We start from the raw sequence: 23,765 nt of genomic DNA on the forward strand, positions 1-23,765 counted from the left end.
CTTCCTAGATTAAGGAGGAAAGACGTGACATGAGTAGTCGCTGCAGCCGCTACGGCTTCTCTCTGCCTCGCTGGACGCTGAGCTCAGAGTTCATTCGTTTGCTATAGTTTGTTGGTCACTTCCCACATAACAGCGTCCCAAGTGAGCCTGCTGGTAATTGTACAAATGCTTGGATCCACCCTGCGTATTTTTTTGTTTGTTTGTTTTTTTTCACTAAGTGCTTACATTTTTCCAGAGTTTCCACGTCTTTAAGCAGCAGGTTACTTCAGCTTTCCCAATCATTATCTCAGGAATACTTGGCTATTGTGTTCTAGTCGTTTTGTTTTTCCTGCGCAGAGGATGTTGCTCTCTGTATTTTTTCCTGTAGTTAGTAGTTAAGGTTTTATTTGACGTTCAGCGTTGACACGGGAGCAGGAAACAAGTTTAGTTACAACTCTCTGGACATATTCTTTATATTTTTTTTAACTAATTTTTGTTTTGCTTACTGAGGAGGATTAGTAGGGTTGTTTTTGTATCTGGATGTGAGACTTTGAGCCATGCTGCTGCTGCTGCTGCTGCCACTGCTCTGCTTGCTACCTTCAGTGAAACAACAGGTAACACACCTCCAACTACACCACCACGCTGAGGTCATGTATCACCTGTTTACTGTCTTTGAACCATGGATGTAAATGTCAAAAACGTAACTGCATGGTTAACACCTCCCTCCATTACCCATTTTTAAGATATTTTTTAAAAATTTATTTTTAAAACCTTTAATGAATCAGCACCACTGCACATATCTGAGCTTCTGACTCCATACACTCTCTCAAGGCCACTGAGGTCAGCTGAAAACCAGTGGAGATCGACCTTTGTAGCTATCGCCCCCAAACTGTGGGATGATCTCCCTCCCCATGTTAGGATGGCCCCTCATTACCTGTTTTAAAAACACATTTTAAAACTGATTTTTATTCCTTGGTTTGAATTTAGAATGAGAGTGGTGTGTCCTTACCTTCTTGTTTTCTTGTTTATTTTTTTATTGATTTGTTGTGGCGTGTTTTGGCGCTTTGTACAGCACTCTTGTTTTTAAAAAGTGCTCTGTGAATAAAATTAGGTTGGATTGAATAAGTCTACAGAAGCTTGGGCAGAATTTATGATGGAAAAAATGAATAATTTTGAATCTGAAAATTGCAGAACACAGAAAAATGAACATTATGGATCACTGTAACATGCTTTTTTTTTTTTTAAGTAGATGAGCTTAACAGTGAAATGTTTCCATGATGTAAATACTATGATTACATGCTATCTGCACTATTTGATCACAAATAAAACTCAATACAACTGCTTTGAAATTTAGTATCAGTTAGCATTCAATGCGTAATTGTTTTTTTAATGACAATAAAGCAGTATATTAGTGTATTTCTATTACTTTATGCAGGCATGAGTAACTATACCTTCTCTAATTCAGTATCACCACTGATGAACTTAACCTGAGACTGTCAGAGGTGTTAAAGCTTTGTTGTTCTGATATGAAGGTGAATAAAAAACAACCCAAACAGCTGAGCTGTAAACATAAACGAGAAACATTAAACAGCTCAGTGTGACAAACCACGCATGGGACTGTGTATACAGTAAAGTCAATCATTTGTTACTGCAAACCTGGAACTTCCCCATCATAGACATCTCTGCATGGTACAAATGAGTAAAGCTGCAAATGAGACCCACAGTTTTTTAAAACAGAGTTGCATCAGCTTAACATGGCTAAGCAATTTCAGAAACTCAAAATATTTAACCTTGAAGTTACAGAGTGAGGCCATTTGTCAGGTTGTGCTCTCCTACAACTTTTCTCAGTTTGTTATAAGCACATGTATGTTTTCTTAACATCACAGCCTTTGATTTTGTAGTAATTTTCCTTTAATAATCTCTACTTTGTAATGTTTTTGCTGAAAGATCTGGGGCAGCGAGTCGGGTTGACTCTTTATTGCGTAAAAGTGATTGAAAACAATAATTAATCACATTAAAAACAGTTTAGTATATCTGTCTGTACATAGAAACGGCTTTCCAACACAAACAAAGCTGTGAAAAAAGGTATTCCTGTGATATATTTAGGCCCTAAACCAGCTTAGTAAGAAGTGATAGCGCTTTGGAAAGTTGAAAAGTTCATTATATTTAGATATTTCAAATATTAAAGTCATTGTATTTTCAAGTATTTCATGAACTCAGACAAGATATCGTGAGTTTAAAGCTGCAGCAGGCAGAAATCTACAGACAAACAAACAAATAAAGACTGCAATTTGAACACGGAAAACTGCCCTCCAGCTCTCATCACTCTGCTTTAAGCCCTTAAAAGCAGACAAGCATCTGCACCTGCTTCAGATGCCAAGCTCTTTTCTGGGCTCATACAGTACTTAAACCCCATTCTGCTAAGTGTAGGCAGATGCTTCATCCCTTGCAATGCCATGTTTTACTTCTGGTCTGGTCTGAAAAGCCTGTGATTGGTCAAAGTCTTCCATCACAAAACTAAATGTACACAGAGCAATAAACAAAAAGCAGATACGAGGAAAACTGTGTTTTCTTACACTGCAGAAGGACCTGAGGAACATGCTGAAGGAGACGTATCTCTCTTGTTCTGGACATTTATGTATCGTGCAAAATGTATCAGTGCCACCATGAAAAATACATTTGATGTTAGTGGAACTTCATACTTCTATTGCCACTGCTTCTTGCCACCACCACCAGACCACCTGAAAAGTGATAATGTAAATGATCACTGAATTCTTTATAACTACCCCTAACTCATGTTGCCCAGCCAACATTATCAAATTCATTACTAAACCTCTAAAACCTCTAAACCTTTAAAATAAATATGTTGCCAACATTGATGTTGGGCAAGTGTAATTTAAACTGAGTCACTAGTTTTGCATTCATGCCAATAATGTTGCTGGATAGAACATCAGTGGGATTTTTACAGTTACTACAGTTCATTATCAGATTGTAACTAATATTGTGGCACTGTGTGCAGTTGTTGAAATATTTCAGTCTGTGATATGTCAAAACTTTTACCTGTTAGTCACAAGATCACTTACGTTTTTAAGATCCATTCCCAAACAGTCTCTCAGTTGTTGGTTTATAGAATGGATCAATTGAGCAATATCTGGCCGGTATTGAAGCAACAAAGGATGCATTGCTCTGACTTTTGGTTCCTCCTATGGGTTAAGCACCCAAAAAAATGTCACTGTGTTAAAGAGCCACATCCTGCAGACTCCACAACATTTACTCCACTGTCTGTAAGTAAGAAAACTCTGCTGACATTGCTGTATCATCACCAGGGCCGTTTTAATAACGTTCACAGTGCAGACCATCAAACAGCAGACTGAATTTGTTGTGTGAAAATGATGAAGTGCTCCTTTAACAATCTGACCTAGTGTAAAAAAAAAAAACTACTCCAGAACTTAACCAAACAGCGATTATGAGTTGGAGTCATACACAGTTTCAGTAATTGGAGGCAGAATGTACTTTCAAGTTTTTACTTCAGTTTAATAAGTTAAAACATCCATCCACTACTTTACGGTCTCAGCTTTTATCGTGAATGTGCCGCAGAGCAGGTCAGTTTCTGATCAGGAGGTTGGCGGTTCAATTCCTGGTTGCTACAGTGTACTAAGGCATCCAAAATACTGAGCTGCTTGTGTGTTCATTGCGTTGCCGGTCCCTCTGTGTTAGCCCTGTGTCAGATTGGTGACGGTAGCTGGGATAGGTCCCCCCCCCGGTAATTATTCCTTATTCTTTTTCTTGGCAGTCGTCATTGTCAGTTATTTTAGTAAAAACAAGATGAAATGATACCAGCACTCTGTAATTTAATCAAACACACATCAAGTCTTAAAAATGCATTTAAAGAATGCAGTTTGGTTTGCACATTTTTTCTTTTACTGCTTTTTGTGTAAAACAGGTTCTGTAATAATACAACAACTACTCTTACCATCGATCTTACCGACAGCTGTGTCACACCTGTTATTATGTTTATGCTGCTTTATACTGATACCTGTAGTAGTGATTGTTAGTTATAAATATCAGTTGTGGGAATACCAGAAGATGTTTTATCACAAATTGTTGCTCATTAAAAACAGAGATGTATTAGAATAACATCCACAGGGGTCTGTCCAAATTAACAGTGATGCTGTGAAATGTGGACAGAGAGTGGTATAAGACTATAAACAGCTCCTCTCCTTCCTCAGACTCCTCCTCCTGGTCGATGTGATATCCTGCAGAGGTTGGAGGTACAAACAGACTGCACTTCCTGTGCTGCTGCCATCACTGCGAGCTGCCCCCGCGGCTTCAGCAGCACTGGCACCACCCACTGCAGGTACAGGTCAAGCTTCATACCCACAGTTAATATGAAGTGAAGACTGGAACAGCTTACCTATAGCAATGCCTTTATGTGTGTTTTGTTGTACACCTGTACGTCTTTTGCATATTGTGTATTGTTTCATGTGACCCTGCTCTAGGATCACTGTTGTAAATGAATCTGACATGTTTACATCTTTTATATGCTGATGTACCTTAACATGCACCTTCCCCGTTAAATAAATAATTACAGCAACATAATTCCACCTTTATTAATCACACATAGCTTAGATTCAAGGATGTCTCATGAATGCTAACTGTGAGATTTGCAGTAGTAATTTGTAACGCTGGCAGCAGTGGTATGATTAAGGCAGTTTGTTTACTTCGAGTCTCACTGTGCTGCAGTTATGTGGTGAACATCGGCAGCAGGGAGCTGCAGCTGGAGGGATGTCAGCACATCTGTGTGAAGAACGTCATGCAGCCAAAGTGCTGCCAACAGCACTGGGGACCGCTGTGTCTCTGTAAGACACACATACACACACACACATAAAGTACATATGATGAATTATCATTTGTGCCATAATTATGATCACATGTAAACACAGACTTCCTGCTTTAGTCTGCAGCGGCGTTTAATGGATCATAAACTCAAAAAAATCTGTTGTTGGATGAACACAATTTAATCATCGCACCTTTTTCCACATGAAAAATACAATAACCTATTTTTGACCATGTCAAACCAACACATTTGACATTTGGTGGTTTAATGTAATCAGATTACGTTGGATCAACGCAGTATACATACATTGACTTGAAGTGATTTATTTAAGTATGCAGAGTGAAATTTGTTTTAATTCATTCTACACAAGTTAAAAACTTTAGGAAAACACAATGAAATCTTATTGTTTGAACCACTACTTTGTTAATCAAGGCAATTACTGCTAGTCTTGCTTAATGAACCAATACGGGGGTTCATGGGTAATTTAGAATCACCAATTAACCTAACTCTAATTACACACAGCAAACTAGCCAGATTGTGGATTTGAACCCAGGCCCTTCTTGCTGTGAGGCAACAGCACTAACCATCACACCACCAAGCTGTCAATCCAGGCTTAGCAAAACTAGGAAAGCTATGATTACAAGGCTTGATGCAGCATTTTCTGTACGTTTTTGTCCTTGACAGGTTAAACCACAATAAATAGCGATAGCATACACATGGTGTGGGTGTAGTTGTCTGCCTCTTAAAACTCCAGCGATTTTCCTGCAGTTTGACATCTAATGTGATCTTGTGAATTTCATGGGTCCAGGCAACTAACCACTCTTACTAGATTGTATCATGTCATCTCAACAAGAACAAATTCAGTTGCCGAATTTCATGCAGATGCTACATGATTTAATTACGTTCACCATAGAAACATGAAATTATTTAGTTCAAATTACAAGTTTGAATCTTGTACATGTAACAACCACCCAATTTCATTTTTTTGAGTGTACAACTTCTCCACAAAATGGATCAAATCAGCACCACCTACCTCAGTAGGTGGTGTAGGTGATCTAGATCTACAAATAATATAAAAACTAAAAGATCAGAAAGCAACTAATGTGCTGCAAATAAGAAAAAAGATGTTTTGAGTTTGTATGGCTGCTGGCTTGGCAAGGTTTCATGGTAAAATAGATTTGATCTTCATGGGACTTCCTGGTTCAATAAAAGTAATAATAATAAAATTAAAAAGAGTAATGCTGCAGAAAATCATTACCTTTGTGAATTCATAACTTTGCACAAGTTTAAAAAGGAAATGTCTAAACATTAAAGTTTATCCTGTGAACTGAACTCTGAAACTGATGAAGAACAGGTAGAAATAACTTTAATAACCAGCTCTAAATGATGCATTTAAATTTAAATGATCTCAAAATACTGATTCATTTTCTAATCAGCATTCTAGTTAATAGAGTCCAACAAAGACTGAGCAACTGATTGGATTAAAAATATTTATAGGTTTTGTGATTGACTGTAGCAACAGTAAGGTAGAACTCAGCAGGTCACACATATGAAATACAGTATATTCCCTCAGCAGAGGACACAGTGCTTTTAGCTAATTTAAAACTCAAACTAGAAATAGCTTTATTGATTTAAGAAGGTTAAAAAATTGCACATTTATGACACTGACTCCTCCACCTTCTCTACCTCTGCTCCTTGCATGTTCACCTTTCCATCTGCCTCCCTTTCCCTTTCACACACATAAATTCAGTCTTGCTTCTGTTGACTTTCATTTCTGTTTTTGGAGGATTCTTAAATGTTCTTAAATGTTCCCCTCACAAAATCCCCCAATATTATAATAATTTTTAAACACCAAAGAGACAAACTAATAAAACCAAAGTGAAACGAAACATTTAAAACAATAAAAACTAAACTTAAACAAGCGCTAAGAGTCACTACAGAAAGAAAATGATATAAAACAATAAATAATAAGAAGGCAGGGCTGTACCTTTATATCATAGTTCTGATTGGTCGTTTGACTGATTTTTACTCCTCTCCACCAATCACATGACGCTATGGTCCCAGTGTGTAATTTATCTGTTACAGGTAGAAAAAGATAAAGTAGTGAATGTGTTTTTCTGGAAAATTGAGTTGTATGTAAGCTGTACTGTGTTTGTACGAGAAGAACTAAGTGATAACTTCTGTTGTTTAGGACAATGTTTAACGGTCACGGACATAAAGGCGCTTTTAGCTAGTTTTGAAATCTTCTGAGCAAAGCCAGCTCTAGTCCAGCTAATTAATGTGGGTTTGCCGTTTACTGCCCATATTTTACCTGAAGCTGTCACCAGTACACCATTAATGAAAACGCATGTATCGCATTTCATAGTCTAGTAAGTAAACGTCATATATATTTATACTTTACAAAAATCTTAATCATACAAGACAATGACACAGATTATTTCGATTGTTATATTTGGCTTCCTAAAAATCAGCATGACTCACACTGTTTCATATGCTTACATTTTGGTTCAAAGGTAAACTCTTATAGTTTTCCTCGTTATCTACCTCCTCATTAATTTAGACTGCTCTTAACACTTGATTCCTGGACATTTTTTTGGATCTTTGGCTCTGTGTGATGTCAGGAAGAGTAGATATAACTAATATGGTCAAGCAAGGTATGCACAGTTCTGTTTGTGAGCACAGAAGCTCCACCCACCTGTCAGTAAAAACATCTGTTTACGAAGAATTAAGTTTAATGGAGGAGGAGATAAAACAGCTTGTGCATTATAGCTGTGAGTCATGCAAATATGCTCCTGAGCCTGTAGCCTGAGATAAACAATATAATGCTGGAACTGGATGTAATAGGTTCACTTTATGTCAGGGCTGGGGCCGCACATGCACCCAATTTTGTTAACACCATGGACGGATAACTGATGTTATCCCACCACAACCTGACAGTGCTCCAAAGAGCTTCAGCCGTGTTTGGCTTTCACATTTTTAAGTGCCCCCTTGAATGTTCAGTGGGTTTGAGGTCAGGTGACTGTGGGGTGAAGGCCATGACTGTCAGCAGTCCTTGGATTTCTTTGTCCTGGCAAAGCTTTGAGGTGCTTTTGTGCTCATTATCCTGCTTCAGTAAAAAAACAAACAAACAAAAAAAAAACCCTAGAAAGTTTCAACCAGAGAGTGGAGCGTGTCTCTGTTGCTTCTCTTTGGGTCAGTTGATTTGCTGGAGGTCATCTGCATATGTACAAGTAATCACTGTGAGTTAAACACTCAGGCTTCAGATACCTTATGGTCATCAGATACCGTATGGTCATCTCAGGAACATAGAAGTCCCACCCACTCACCTGCTGTGTAAGCCTTCTGTTTATAAGGAAAACCCAATCCTAAGGTTTGTGTAAACAGAGAGGAGCTAAGAGATCATGTTTTAGACAGAGAATGAATCCATTAATAAAAAGATAACATATGCTTTATTCACCCCAAGAGTTGGGAAATGATGCTGTCACAGCAGCCATATCATCATATCACTTACGTATCTTAATTAACTTACATAAACACATCACCTGTTTGCTTGTTTAATGGAAAAAACCAAAGTGCAGAAAGGTAAAAAACATAATACAAATTAAAGAGCCTCATAAATAAACATAAATTTGGAGCTGGAAACGAGTGGATTTAAGATTAGTCAGTGGAAGATGAAAATGGATACATTAATTATTTTTTTATAGACATAATTAAAAGACCCAGCAGAAATACAAAAGGACCTCATGTTTGTCTTTGCCTTTCTCTTCTGCTCTGTTAACTATCATGTTTTTCCAGGCCTACTTCAACTGGTGATCAGATGATCAACAGAGATGAAGCCTTTCTATCACGTCACCTGCTTGCTTGTTTAAATGTGGTTATGTCCTATTGGCATTTCTAATTGAATAATAAGTTTGATTGTAGTAACACTTTGTGTGTAAGTTCACACAAGTAAGTACAAATGATCCACTTCTTTCACCATCTTTCACAGAGCTATTTAGTAATAAAGTTCTGCTGGAAACTTTTAAATATTCAGATTCATTTTCCACTCATGAAAGCAGGACATTAGCTGGTGACGCATGGCTGTGTTATGTTTTTTATCTCTGTGTATGCATGCCTGAAACCCACACTGCGCATAGTGCACAGTTTAGTCACAGATTACCTCTAAGAAAGACATCATCAGGTTATCTTACACAGTTTGCCAAACGTTTACATGAATTCAAACTGGATAAATGTTCAATGCACGAATTGAATAAACAGCTCTGATTTTTTCTAATCACACATTTTTCACTTGTTGTGTCTCTGCAGCCTGCCCCAGCTGGTCTGGGAAGACCTGCAACAATAATGGGGTCTGTCAGGATGGAGACCTGGGCAACGGAACCTGCATCTGTAATGTTGGTATCCCTTCTCTCTTTTTTATGTATTTATAGGGATGCTATTCATTATTAACTTTTATGTGAAAACCTGTCCTGGTTTCTTCTTTCTTGGTCGGTTTCAAGGAAGAAAAAAGTACTCATTCTATCCCCAAAGTACCAAAAACTATTTCAGACTGAAGAACCACTGTCAGTGAGATAAACACTTGTTTCCACTGTAGTGAAACATCAGGCTACTTTTGTTTTTGCATGCATAACTTTACAAAATATGTAGCAATCAAGTTACATCTGAGCATTACATGTTGGCTGGTTCACACGCACTGTGACTGGGTGATTAATCCAGTTGGAATTTAAATTTAATTTCAGTTACAACTGAAGCTGATTACCTTGACTGAAGTCAAGGTAATCAGTATCACTGGAAGCCAAAATCACATCGAATCACAGGAACAATTTTGCACCAAAATAATTTCAGGACTACTTTCAAAGAGGAGAGTTCTGTGAATTCTGTGAATTTGAACGGTAAGAGGGCAGGCAGGTAGACAATCCGAATTTAAATCAAAGTCACAGGGAGAATACAGCTGAGCTGCAGGAAAGACATCACACACAGAGGTTCCTGGAAAAGGAGACAAGAGGAAGAGGGAGAGAGAGAAGAGGCTGTGCTAGAAGCATGGCAATCATGCCAGCGATTACTTTTTTGCATTCATTTTTGCTACGAAGTTCTTGCTTTTTACTTTTTATGAATCTGCTCCTCAGATTGTTTAAACTCGGAGAAGACAAGCATGTAGACTTCAATTTTAAAACTCAACATCCTAGCAGAAGCAAGATCAAGAGCAGAAGAACAAATGCAAAAGACATGAAGAAAAATGAAAGTCTGAAATGGATCAAAGTTGCAGTGTATTTAGCCGGTTAAATTCAGAGAGATTTCATATCAGAGAAAGAGAGACAGAGAGATACATATGAAGAGAGGGAGAGAAAACAACATGACTGGTTAATCAGAGAAATGTTGCCTTCTGATTGTTGTACAGTTATTTTCTAATAAAGATCTTCACACCTCTGTAAAGCATTTTCAGCTGTAGAGCAGGCTGTGCTGTTTTGTTTGCACCATTTGTCACAAAGACCTGCAGCTCAGACGCACTGAAAGCTTAAAGTAATTTCGTTCCCTTAAATAGAGTCCCACATGTAACTGTCTGTAAAACTAATTTGAACCGTCTTTGCAGTTGTTCATCATACTGGAAATGCAAACAGTAATATAAAGGAACCTTTTAGCTCCCTGACAATGGTTTCATCTTTATGTCCATTTACATTTCTGATTCAGAGACAGTGATGGTTATTTTTTGGTCAGCAAAAGGAAATTTGACTGTGTTTAGGATTATTCTTACAAAAATCCCCTTTTTTGTGTTACATTGAGGAAGAGATGCTGGGGAAGTCCAGAGATTTCAAGTAATTGGTTGTTCTTTTTTTGGCTTGGTAATATTTTGAAATTTAAAGAAAAAAACTTCTCCCTTCTCAGGATGGTTTCACTGGCTTTGCCTGTCAGGAGTGTAAGAATCCAAATGCTTATGGAGAAAGGTGTGATAAAGGTTGGTACCCTCTTTACTTTCTGAGGCACGGTTTGCCCCAAATCATATTTACATAATTTTCCTCTGTACTGTTGTACGGTTTATCTGCCTAGATCGTCTCAGTGTGACCTGTCTGGTATTATGAGATTGTTGTTTTTTCTTCAATGTAATGGAATTAAGTTGCACTCGCCTTGTGTTGGTCAAAATCCATAAAAACATTTGGAAAAACTTATCAGCAACCTTTTTTCTGCATCCACCAACCGTGGACTCTGTATACTTCATCACCCATTGGTTTGTCCTGTTCTAAAGCCTCAAGCTGAACATTTATGTTTTGAAAGTAGAAGTGACAGAGAAGGGGTCACTCTGACACTAAAACAAAGGGATGCAGCGTCCTCATGGCAGCAGCTTCTCAGTCACAGTGTATGTCGAAAGAATCTCCTACGTTTATCCTCCTTTATGACTGCAGTGAGGAGGATCATTTAGAAAATGACAACCATCTTCAGTTCAACAAGACTTGAAAGTAGGAGGTCCTTTCACATGCAAAGTGGCATGTGCTGCACTGACTGCTAGGCTAACTAAAATTAGCATTGCATCTGCTGCTGTCTGCATGCACTACACTTTTTGCGAATGCTCATGTCTTGATGAGTACTTGTTACATCGAGTACGAGTAACAATTGTATAACTGAAAAAAGAAAAGGCCAAAAAAACATACTGAAAGAGAAAAGGAGATGGTTAACTAAGTCAAAGAAAAACACATACCAGCTACTCACTAGTACTAGTACTAGTACAACACTAATCTCAGTCAGCACTCAATGCTTGTCACAATACCTGCTTCAGAGGAAAGCAGTGTCATTGTCATGTTGTATATAACAGGCCCTAGAGAGCATAAAATCATATTTTTTCTTCACCTGGAAGCTAACATTGCGCCTCAACCAAAAGAAATGCATAGCTAACTGACATCGAAGCCCAGCTGAGGGGGACATATATACATTTACATCCAATCATGCTGTCTCAAGCGTGTTTCTTGTGCATAGTGACACAGCTGGTGGAAAGAATGTGCATCCAAGATGAAACTGCTCATGATGAGTTTTTAATTTTATTAGATAAACAGGTCAACTCAGTGAAGTGTTCGTTCACATTATGAAGCTGTAAGAACATCTGAAATCTGCTTAAAAACTGCCTCTCTGTGTGCAGTGTGTGACTGTAAACATGGAGTGTGTAATAAAGGTCCTGAAGGTGATGGAGAGTGTTTGTGTCAGCCACCATACACTGGGAAGAACTGTGACCAAGGTAAGACCATGCCACAATGAAATATACTGTATTAAATTAGCAGAAATATCACACAGTATTAATGTATGTTACTGGATTTCATTAGATGATACAGTCCATACATTTATTTTAGTTTCATCATCTCCATAGAATTAGACAAGTTGCGGAGCATGCTGTAGCTGTCTATTGATAGATGGATATTTATCCCACAAGGGAAATTTTTTGTTACAGCAGCACAATAAAGAGTAACAATAGCCCAGTCAACAATAAACAACAAATAACACGGATAAAATAAAAGTGCCACTGATGCCTGGAAAGGGCTTTATAATATGAGATGGTGTAGGAATTTATATCTAAACAAAATTGATAAAAAAGCAAAGTAAACATTAAAAGTGGTATTTGTTTAAAACAGTAAAAGCGAGACTGACACTGTGTAAGAGAGAAGTGTAAATTGCATTATTAAATAATTTGTACAGTATAAATCTAAGAAAAATAAGTTTCATTAGCAGACTGAAAATAACTTCTGTAACTGAAACAGATCTGCCTCAAACGAGACTGGTATTTTATATTCACCAGTTTTCCCCCCAGAAATCTATCAAATGTACATATTTGTATAAAAATAAATAATTAAATGATTTTTTTCAGATTATCTCTGTAGATCATCTATTTACAGGCTGTTTCCTGGCTCAGAATAGTCACATGTGCGGTGACTATGACCATAGACATGACTGAAACACACACAATCTATGTTTTACACACATCTATCTCTATTCCAGTATTTCTGATTGTTTAAAAAAATAAAAGATTGATTATGCTTGGGATCATAAACCCAAATTAAAAAAAACAATTAAAGCATATTATTATTATCGCTATTTTAATTTTTCTTTGAACAAATGATCTTTCAGGGGGTGAAAAAACATCCGCTGTAAAGGACAAACTAAGTTATAGGCCTCATGTGACCCCACTAATCTGCATCAGAGCATCATTAAACACAACTTATAGCCAAATATATTGAAGCAGTTCAATAAAATACAATCTGGCAGAAACATCTTGAAGGTGAAAATTAAAAAAGAAAGAACCTTGGTTAGACAGAAGTGATAAAATTAGATGTTGCCGGGGGGGGGGGAGATAAAACAAAGAGACTGTTGCTGTGTTGTGAGCTCAGAGTAATAAACTGCATTAACTAACCCGACTTTATTTTGATGTAAGAATAATAAAGATTTTAGAAACACAATGAGGGAGAAATTTTCTGCAATTAAAAATACAAGTAGACTGAAAAGGACTTCTCAAATGTGGTTTGATACTCAGGTAATGATGTTTCCCTGTACAGCCTGTTTGTATTGTGTTAAACTGCTGCCTGCAGTGAGCTGCTGCTGTGTTTGTGTTGTTGACAGAGAATCGGAGGTGCAACAATTGCAGCCCGTACTCGTACTGTAAAGGAGAGGGAGACGCCGCCGTATGTGAATGTTTGCCTGGATACAGGAAGACGCCACAGAACAAATGCGCAAGTAAAAATTATAATAATTTATTTTGTGAAAATTTTGAGTTTATGCTGCTGTTGTTACCAGAAGTGAGCGTGTGTATGGCCAAGTGAACATGTTAACTGTTTAAAGCCTTAACCATGAAATTATTGCCAGAAAATTCTCATTTTTTTTAAACTGGAGTCTTCAATAAACCTTCTGGCAAATTAAAAGAAAAGAAAAGAAATATTAATTTGCATACAAGAATTTTAATTTGTATATTGTCTTTGCTACGTCCAACCTTTTTATACAAAAAGAGAAAAAAACACACTGAGCTTTGCAAACTGGTGATGTCACACAGCCTATTTTAATCTCACATTGCAATGTACATATACAGTACATTGCTGATAACATGAGTTGTTCAATTAAACTAAAATAAAAATGGACTAAAAATCTCTCCTGTTCCCCTCAAAATCAGCAAATTATTAAATACAATAACTTCAGAGTTTAAATGGAGCTGTTAAAATTTTCATGGCCCTGTTCCTAGTTGTAGACAATGAGGAGCATTTGAGGATTTTACAAATCCCTCAAGTAGGGCTTGAAGATGAGCCATGTATCAGCATCTAGGTACAAAAAAGAGAATTTCATGTGTTTTAATTTGTTTTGACCAACCACCCATCTCACATGATAGGATCTTGTAAACTTAACCCAAAATGCACTTTCTGCTGTTTTAACCAAATATCAGATCAAATATCTGGGGTGCATGTGCTTGTTTCTGCTACTGCCGCAGTTTTACTGTTGAAACTGGGATATTTCACGTGACATTGATATTCAAAGTCATTTATAGAAATTAAAACTTCTGAAAATTGAAGTGTGTGTGACTTGAAGTGTGTGCAAAATTGACTGATTGCTATTTTTCAACATGTGGCTATCGCCTGTGTTTAAGAAGTTAATAGGACTCAAAAATGCTCAAAAAAAACCTAAAAAAAAATAGACTTAAGACTTAAGAAGCACAAAATGTTGACTCACACATTCACTCATACGAAATGTAATTTCTCATGGAATAATTGCATATACTGAAGGTATTGTACGAAATCCCCAGCTCATTCTGAGGGGGTCAGGTGGGAGGAGTGCACTGATTGTTTAAATGGAGTGACCCAGATAACATTATGAATTTAATCTGAATGTTATTTATTCGTTTTCTGCTCAGGTGTTTGTTCACAGAGGGATTGTGACGTTAATGCCCAGTGCTCCTCTCGGGGGTTAAAGGTCAGCTGCGTATGTAAACCTGGCTACCTGGGCGATGGCAAGATCTGTATACCTCAGAACCCTTGCTTAGATAACAACGGGGGCTGTCCCTTGAACTCCACAGTTTGTGTCTTCAAAGGAGCCAACAAGGTGAGGAGACCTGCCAGAGTCAGGAAAAAGCTGTCTGTAACAAAATCCTGACATTTTGTTTAACTCCTCGCTCTCTCTCCATCTCTCTCTCTCTCTCTGGCTCTCAGTCCAGCTGTGCATGTATGTCCGGCATGTCGCCTATAGGTGGCAGCCCTGAGTCTGGCTGTCAGCTCATCTCCGCCTGCTCGGTGGGCACCTGTGACCCCACAGCTCGGTGTCAGACTGAACTGAATGGCGAACCCAGGTCAGACACACAAGCTTTTCTCTCCCATTATCTACAACTGGGAGGAGGACCAAAAAGTAGAGTCCAGTCTAAAATGCGACCAGAGCCAGAAGAATTGGCTCCTTTTGACTTTGTTGGGACTAAAACCAGAACACCAGCCAGAAAAAGATCCCTTTCACTCCTGTAACAGAATTTTAGGCAGAAAAAAATAACACAGTCTAAATGTTTATGTTATACATCTGGGAAATTTGTAGATCATGCCAGATGTAATGACACCACAGTTGATACAAGCTGGTCTGTTACTGTCAGCATCTTAAAGTGGTGTGGCATAATTTTGGATTTCATCTCTTAGACCAGCGGTCCCCAACCTTTTTAGCGCCATGGACCGTTTTAATGGCAGACAATATTTTCACGGATAAATACAACAAAATAAAATGATACGACCAAGACAAAAACTGTGGTATTTGGTAAATATAATAATAAACACAAATTCACTGTGTGAATTGAAATGCACCAACAACATTGAGAGTAACATCCTCCTCTCTGCCCCTTAATGCTGTCTGGTCGCTATGGTAATGCGTAAATATTTCTTTCAAAATAAGACACACAACTGCAACATGGGAAAAGACTCAGGGAAACTGAGTTAACAATAAAAACCCTGAAAACCATAAATTTCACACCCGAGCCTCAACTCTCGCGGCCCGGTACAAAATGACTCACAGACCAGTACTGGTCCATAACCTGGGGGTTGGGGACCGCTATCTTAGACCAGAGATTAACTGAAGCCAGTCAAGACATGTACAAATCCAACTTTTCCAGTTACTACATGACACCAGTACCTCGGCTTCAGGTCTCTGCTACTACTGAGTTAAGATCCTGTAACAGTGTTAAATTAATAAACTGTAATACTCACTGTGAGGATGAGGCTGGGAGCCATTGTTTCCTGACTTCAAAATAAAATGTAAAAAGTAAGATGGTTTTAGCTCCTCTGCCTTCATGCCATCTTATTTCTGATTGGCTGCCCCTAAGAAACACAAGGTTTAAACAACAAGTGCGCTGGGCTTCTGTGCCGAGCCAGAGGTGTGTGCCTGAGATGACCAAATAAATGACCAAAACCCTCTCAGAAAAAAAACAACCTGAAACTGAACATTTAGCTGATAAGGATTACTTGTCTACACACTGACCTCATTATTTGAAATTCTGGTTATGTTTAATATGAATATTTAACATAAAGACAAAAGAAATACAAATTTAGTAGGTCAGTTTTTATAGAGTAACATAAAGCTGTCCAAAACACTGCTTTGAGTCTTGAGTTAAAATCCATCAAATGGGCAAACATGAACCATCTCGATCATGTGTGCTGAACTTGATTAGATGTGATTTTAAACTGGAGTGGTACTTTCACTGAGAATGATTCACTTCCTAAAAGTAACGATGGGAAAATCTGGAAAGATCAGATAGGGCAGGTCACAGTTGCGTCGGTTGGCTAAAGTGGCGCTCTCTTCCTGCCCCCTCCTCTCAGATGTGTGTGTGAAGTGGATCAGATCGGTGATGGTCGGCGTTGTTATGGTAACCTGATGGAGCGCATCATGGAGCTGGACCGGAGCGGCAGCTGGAGAGGAAACTTTACTGGAGCCATTTCCATGTTCGGTAAAAATAACCAGCAAAAATACCCTCTGAGAAATGCCCGCGGTTCTTTATTGAACTATGGCAGGGTTTCCTGTTAAAACAAGATATCAGCACCTCAGAGTGTTTCAAGCTAACTGACAGGATATGACTTAAAGTGAGGCGTGGTGGTGATATCAGCTTTTTCAAAAATAATAAAAACATGAGTCTGTGTCCCGATTATCCTGCAAGGTAATTTATATGAGTCATGCTGGTTTTTGTACGTTCTGTGGTGTTGCTATCCTTTTACCGCACCTTTCCTTTGACCTTTGGGGTGTGTGTGTGTGTGTGTTTCAGAGGCAGGCTGTCCACGTCTGCTGAATTATAACGGACCCTTCACAGCTTTCATCCCCCTGCTGAAATCACCTCTGCCTGTAGGTCACCTGCTTGTCTGAATTTTATTTTAATGATCTCCTCCAGCACAGGAAGCTCCTGAGGGATGAAGCCATAGATTTGAAAAGCTTAATCTGCACCTTAAACAAATCTCTGGTGCTGCCTTCTGTGATCTGTGCAAAATTAGGGAAAAAAGTAGTTCATGCATTTATTACTTCTAAGAAGAGATTAAATTTCTGCCATGTTAGTATCTCTTCATTGACTCAGTGATAAATGCAATATAAATCCTTTTCCTCACATACAGTTACAAATTCTCAGGCCCCTTCATACATTAAAGACCTCAGTACCATATTATCCCCGTAGAGCACTTTTCTCTGAGACTGCGGGTTTAGTTGTTGTTCCTAGAGTTTCCAAAAGTAGAATGGGAGGCAGAGCCTTCATCTCTCAGGCTCCTCCTCAGAGACTCACTCAGAGGCCGCTCACAGACTCACATGATCTCAAATTACATCTAGCATACCTAATAATTAGAAACTAACTGACCAGTAATACAAAAAATACAAAAACCTGGTCTTCTAAACCAAAATGTCTCTGCAGGACTTAAATCAGGAGACGATATGTAAAAACCATCTGATCCGGGGTCAGTACCTCTACAAGGATCTGACTGGTCGAGACTTCAACCTGTACGGAGGATCCAAGCTGAGGACCAAAGAAAACAAGGTAAGACTGCTTCTCCAGACTCCAGCTGCTGTTCAAGCTAGACAGTAAAGAAAAAAATGAAAGGTGTAAGCCCGGTTCTCGCCTTTGGAAATTATTTTTGGTGGAGACATTTGACAAAGCCACGGAAGCAGCCACTGTTATTCACAAGCAGAAGGTCAAAATTTCCTGGAGCTTTTAGTTCAGGTCCAACATGCTGTTGTCTGGAAACTCAACAAGACTGGAGTGTTTGATATTTATCAGTCACAACAAGACTTTTTCCTAAAAATCAATCATTGCCTCCCACCTTACACAAACCCACACTGTATCAGAAAATTATTTTTGCAAGTTTGACATCACATGGTGATGTGACCTTTGAAAGTTTTCCCAAAATGCACCCAAATTAAGTTTTTCTCTGTTACTCTCATAATCACATAGACATTAAAATCCTGCAGATTTTCTGTTGAAACTATTCTATATCCATTAATGAGATTTTTTCTTTAAATTGTGACAAGTGGAGTGATGTTGCAGAGCTCAAATTTCTGTCCGTATAATATAACCAAGCAGGAGAACAGACTTTGACACACAATTCCAGTGATTTGAAGTAAGTGTGATTTTCACTTTAACTACAAAGTGAAACTATTAAGAATCTCTTTCATGGGTCAAGACAGGAGCCCAGCATATTTTTTATTTAACTGAAGTTTAATGCAGATTTCACACATAAGAGCCCCCGGCTCTCTTCTCTGGGACACAGCAGTGTTAACCGCTGAACCACCAGACTGCCAATGTTCAGTCTACATTAATAAGTTGGTTACAAGGATACACCAGAAACAAAAAAGTTCTTTCAGCTTGATTTTTATTCTTCCCACAATCAGAAAAAGCAAAAAGACAAAGTGGAACAAAGCAAAGTGCATGCTACAGAAAATCATTTCCCCTTGCATTTCTTTGTTTGCATCCATGTGGTTAATATAGCATAACACAAACATTTAAGTGATGCAACTCTTCACTACCTCTATCAGCAGTTTTCAAGACGCAGACTCAAGATAGTGTGATAGTATCTACAAAACCATCACACACCATTGTGTTTAAAATCAGCACTTCCAACAGTGTTATCATCATCGTGTTCTGTCACCCGTCGCCTCAACACTTCTCTATCGTAACATGCTGGCATAACTCGCTGGTGATGGAGACTGGTTATTGAATGAAAATTATTTTTATTTACCAACTGAGTGTGTCCATTACACTCAGTTACATACAATTTATATATCTTCAAATCACAACCCACACAGTTTATTAGATTTTTTTCATTATTAAACGTCTTGTTAAACCAAACAAAACAATCTGATAAGTAACACGTGGATCTCAACACATCATTAAATCACAGCAGAAATTATTTGACAGAGATTATGTTAGGTGAGATTTATGAGGATATTATCTTCAGAATTACGTGACACGCTCTTTTTTGCAATAATTCTCTCATTTTGTGTCATTCCTTTACTTTTTCTTTAGTTTTAAGTTTAATAAATTGCTTAATTACTCAAAGTCTGAGTAATAGTGGTAAACAACTATATAAACCTTGCTGTGAAGTGTCAGCAAGGTTGTGGATTTAAACACCAACATTTAAAAACATTGTGAATTTAAAAATAAAAGCATAGTGTAACCCTGTAACTCAGGGTTTTCCCTTCCCTTTAAGTTTCTTTCCCAAAGCCTAAGTGAAGTCACGAGCATTGTGAAACATTATTTTGAGGGCTGTGTTTCATATACTCAGGCATCTTAAACATTCTTGTTCATGAAGAAGCCAGAAAAATACCCCACACGTTTCTGTCACAGGCAGCGGGAGGTGACTGTGTGTAGAGTGAATACTGGAACCAAATGCAGACCAAAAAACGGAGCATAAAAAGGTAACTCGAATAATAAAAAAGCGAGCCCTTTTATTCTGGCTGATAACATGAGTACAAAAAACATGGTAAAGCAGTGGTGTCCAAACCCAGGCCTTGAGGGCCGGTGTCCTGCAGGTTTTAGATGTGTCCTTGATCCATCACAGCTGATTTAAATGGCTAAATGACCTCTTCAACTTGTCTTGTTCTCCAGAGGCCTGGTAATGAACGAATCATTTGATTCAGGTATGTAGACCCAGGGTGATATCTAAAACCTGAGGGACACCGGCCCTCGAGGCCTGGAGCTGGCCAAGCCTGCGGTAAAGTGAACAGGAACGAAAACTAAACTAAAACCTAAACTGGAAGAAACTAAACTACGACAACTGCAACGAAAGACATGAACATGATTCGGGGCAGGAGCATGCGAAAAGCGAGGAAAAAAACAGGAACATGGAACATGAGCATGACCTGAGCTGAATCATGAAATACCTTGGCGTGACATGACATCGTGAAAGTAACACAGACAACCTGACAAAGACTGAATGAAGATACACAGGATGAGGGAAGTGGAGACGTGGGGAAACAGCTGACACAAAGGAACATAATGACACCACAGGGGAAGTAAAACAAAACACATTGAACATGGAGACAGCTGACTCTTCAAAATAAAACAGGAAACACTGAGAGACGTTAACATGAGACACAGGGGTGAAGACAAAAGGGGAATCTAATGAACAACGAACTATAACAGGGCAACTAAGCTAAATGAGACCATATTTCTACAAAACAACCATAAATCCCGACCTAAATGTTCCATTGTAGACTATCGAGTAGCTTTTGATTTTATGTATATTGAGGTATAAATAAAACCAATAAAGATATGAGAGTACTTCATCACATCACCATTGCAGCAGTCTTTTATATTCACCAGATTGCACACTTGTCTAATATTTGCGCCGTTAATATTAAAGTTGCGCTATGTTCCTAAACAGTTAACACATTTTGTCTCACAGTTTTGTAATTATTTCCCAACTTTATCATGATATGCATCACCCTAAGTGTTCTTTTCCACTGTCACAGTGACCTTCACTGGTAAAATCTTCACTGGCTGAGGATTCTCAGTGTAAATGTAAGGAAACAGGGTGTCAGAGAAGCTGTGTGTGAAGGTGTGCATGTGGGTATTAGTGTCGAGATCAGAGAACGACAACTTTCCTCTGTCAAAGTCAAGATGGACTCTGATCCTCCGCACTTCCTTCTTCACTGCTAGATCCTTCTCAGTGTCTGGTGATGAAAATGCTGAGAATTTACCATTAGAGAACAAAATTCTCCACAGTCCTGACTGAAGGCGCCCGCTGACCTGGGAGTACTCGCTCAACACGCCCAGTTCCCAGTCCTTGTTGTTTCCAACATCAACATCCCACTCATGTGTCCCTGAGTTGAAGCCTTTAGAGCCGAGAACAGAGCAGGAGAACTTGGTTCTCTCCGGGTTTTTGGGAAGCTGTTTCCGCTCTCCTGATTTCACGCTGCTCAGATTATCGAATACAACAAGTTCTGGGTCGGCAGTGTTTGGATCAAGAATCACAGGACTGTAGAAGACCTTCTCTTTCATTTTGTTCCAGACGTTGAAGGTCAGGTTGCCCAGGTGTTTGACCACATCTATGAGCACTCCTGAAGCCAGCTCTGGATCTTGCAGCAGGGGGCGCTGCTGGGCTTTTTTAACTGCAGCCTTGTAGTTTTGCAGGAATGAGATGTCTTCAGCTTTGAGCTCCCTCTCCGTGGCTCTGATTGTGCTAGAAAGAGCTGCTGTTTCTCTGCTCAGACTCTCAATCTTCTCCTTCATTATCTTAGTCTTCTGCACCTCATCCTCCTTCAGGTTAGCAATCCTCACCTTCTCTTCATCGTGCAAAAACTGGTGAAGATTCTTAAACTGCTCCTTAATCTCCCTCTCTGTGCTTTGGGCTTGGACTTTGATGTGTTTCACTATTTGATCATAGTTTCCTTTAACATCTTCAAAGACCTGCAGTTTCTCCTTTAAGGGCTTCAGGGATTTCTGGAGCTCCTCTTTGAGATCCTGTGCAGCCTCATCGATGGGTCTGAATCTGTGGTTGCTATGCATTTTCGAGTCTCGACAGATCACACATATTGGCTGCTGGTGGTCCAGACAGAAGATTTTGAGTTTCTCAGAGTGCAGACTGCAGAGTGACTCAAACCCCTCTGAAACTCTCTCGCCTCTGTCGCCTCTCTCGCCTCTCTCGCCTCTCTCGCTTCTCTCCGCTACAAAGGCCTCGCACAGGTTCTTTAATGCCAAATTACGAGGGGGATCACTCTTTGAGGATCTTCTCTTGCAGCACGGACAATCATATGTTTTCTTCCCCCACCACCATTTTTGGAGGCAGTCTTTGCAGAAGCTGTGGCTGCATGACAGCACAACAGGGTCTTTGAAGACTTCATGGCAGACAGGACATAAGAAATCCTCTTCTGATCTGAGCGACATTTTGCCTGTGAATGAAGCTGAAAACACAGCAAAAAATAAAAGTGAAGTCAGTCAGTCCGGAAGATTCTCTGACAGCTGCTTTCACTTTCTGTCACAGCACTTTCAGATCATAAAGTAGAGCAAACTGCAGCAGTTGGCAGGAATTGCAAGTATTCCTATTTTCCAGTTATCCCAGTGTTCACAGTGCTCCCTCACGGAGCTGTCTTCATTAGTTGGAAGTGATATTTTACGGTGTGATTAGAATCCTTACCGTCTGTCTCTGTGTATGCTTCTCCTTCCAGGAAGACAAAAACAATAAGCAGCATTTCCTGCTTGACTGCATGGCCTCACACAGTGGGCGGAGCTTTCTCTCATGCGTCTCTATCACACTAGTTGTATTTTTGTTCAACAGTATTTCATGTATGATGAAAGTACATCATGACAGATCTTTAACATGGTAAATAAAATGATAACTAGTCAGGAGTCACAAAGTAGATTCAGAGACAGTTCTGTCACAGATCACCATTTCTGCAGAATATAACACGAGCACTTATCTCTGGCAGTCAGATACAGAAGGGCTCAGGGCTCCTGCTTTATCTGCACGTCTGGGCTGTCCGTCCGTGGAAAGTGTGCCAAAGGTTGCAATGCTCTCAAAGGTGCACAAAGTATCCTAAGAGTGAAGCAAGGGTCTCATTCCTTCATTTATTCAATTTATAACTATGCAAGGTTAGAGTTGCTCATTTTTACATCTGTAACTCTGGGAAAAAACACTAACCCTTGAGAATCGATTTCCTCCAATTTACAAAGTGCTTTAACAGTACTTACGCCTGTTTTTTTTTCCCATCACAGGCCCCCTAGACCCATAGGTCAAAGCTTTACTGGACTCTTGTTTGTGAAAAATAAGAAACAAAGAGATAGTTTCATAACTTTGTCACTCTATAACTAAAGAGAGACGAGCCGGCCGCTATCAGTCTGAAGCAACATACACAATAAATGTGTCAATTTAAAGATTGACAAACTAAGCTACCAGTTTATCTTGTCAATTGTTCTTTATTAAGCATCTTTGTAACTCCAGACAGAGGTGGATAGAAGCAGGTAAACAGACTAATTTTCTCAGTGTTTAAGTCTGTTGAGCCGGTGGTCTGATAAAGGGATCTCATTGGCTTTTAACCTGCAGAGGGTTTCTTTCTAATTACAGCAGTAAAGTTGCAGCTGTCAAGTCTAGAACAGTGTTTCTTTCACTCCACCTGCGTTCACCGTCCCAGGTACAGTGCAGGCTCTTTGCCATGTGTCACAAAGGAGAGGAGGAGATCAGCCATAAACTACAACAGCCTCATTTTCACTGCTGTTGCATTATGCTGTTGCACCACCACCACAATACTAGTAATTGTCTCATTGTTACACCAATCTTAAAGGCTTCCTGTAATGTGTAAAGGATGTGACTGGTGGAAACAGTTCACCAGAATCTATTTTTAATGCTTAATGCTGGCTTCATTTAGCATCCTTTGTGGTACAATGACAGATGAAGCTGTAAAAAAAGTGTTAACTTTTTAAAAATGTTGTATGTTTGTTGAGGGAAAAAAGTGTAGTCCATGTAAACCTCCTTGAACCTGGATTCTTGTTTTCATA

General features: G+C 39.0%; 2 protein-coding genes across 2 annotated transcripts in view; one reads left to right on the plus strand and one right to left on the minus strand.

Annotated features, from left to right (window-relative positions):
• stab1 (stabilin 1) overlaps positions 1 to 23,765 on the plus strand; it is a 153,442-nt gene continuing 129,677 nt past the window's right edge. Inside the window, exons 1-12 of the mRNA XM_005469696.3 lie at positions 1 to 593; positions 4,209 to 4,336; positions 4,723 to 4,838; positions 9,122 to 9,207; positions 10,697 to 10,766; positions 11,940 to 12,035; positions 13,409 to 13,522; positions 14,685 to 14,872; positions 14,980 to 15,116; positions 16,618 to 16,745; positions 17,058 to 17,134; positions 17,688 to 17,810. Coding sequence (XP_005469753.1) covers positions 537 to 593; positions 4,209 to 4,336; positions 4,723 to 4,838; positions 9,122 to 9,207; positions 10,697 to 10,766; positions 11,940 to 12,035; positions 13,409 to 13,522; positions 14,685 to 14,872; positions 14,980 to 15,116; positions 16,618 to 16,745; positions 17,058 to 17,134; positions 17,688 to 17,810 — 1,320 coding nt within the window. The 5' untranslated portion in view covers positions 1 to 536. The remainder of the gene's footprint in view (positions 594 to 4,208; positions 4,337 to 4,722; positions 4,839 to 9,121; positions 9,208 to 10,696; positions 10,767 to 11,939; positions 12,036 to 13,408; positions 13,523 to 14,684; positions 14,873 to 14,979; positions 15,117 to 16,617; positions 16,746 to 17,057; positions 17,135 to 17,687; positions 17,811 to 23,765) is intronic.
• On the minus strand, positions 18,626 to 22,651 carry LOC102077400 (tripartite motif-containing protein 35). The gene is made up of 2 exons (XM_005469695.4): positions 22,408 to 22,651; positions 18,626 to 22,174 (listed from the first exon to the last, which is right to left on the minus strand). Exons 1-2 carry the CDS (start codon positions 22,460 to 22,462, stop codon positions 20,718 to 20,720), a joined length of 1,512 nt encoding a protein of 503 aa, XP_005469752.1. The 5' UTR covers positions 22,463 to 22,651; the 3' UTR covers positions 18,626 to 20,717.

This window comes from Oreochromis niloticus, linkage group LG5 (assembly GCF_001858045.2).
Source record: "Oreochromis niloticus isolate F11D_XX linkage group LG5, O_niloticus_UMD_NMBU, whole genome shotgun sequence".
Lineage (NCBI taxonomy): Eukaryota > Metazoa > Chordata > Actinopteri > Cichliformes > Cichlidae > Oreochromis > Oreochromis niloticus.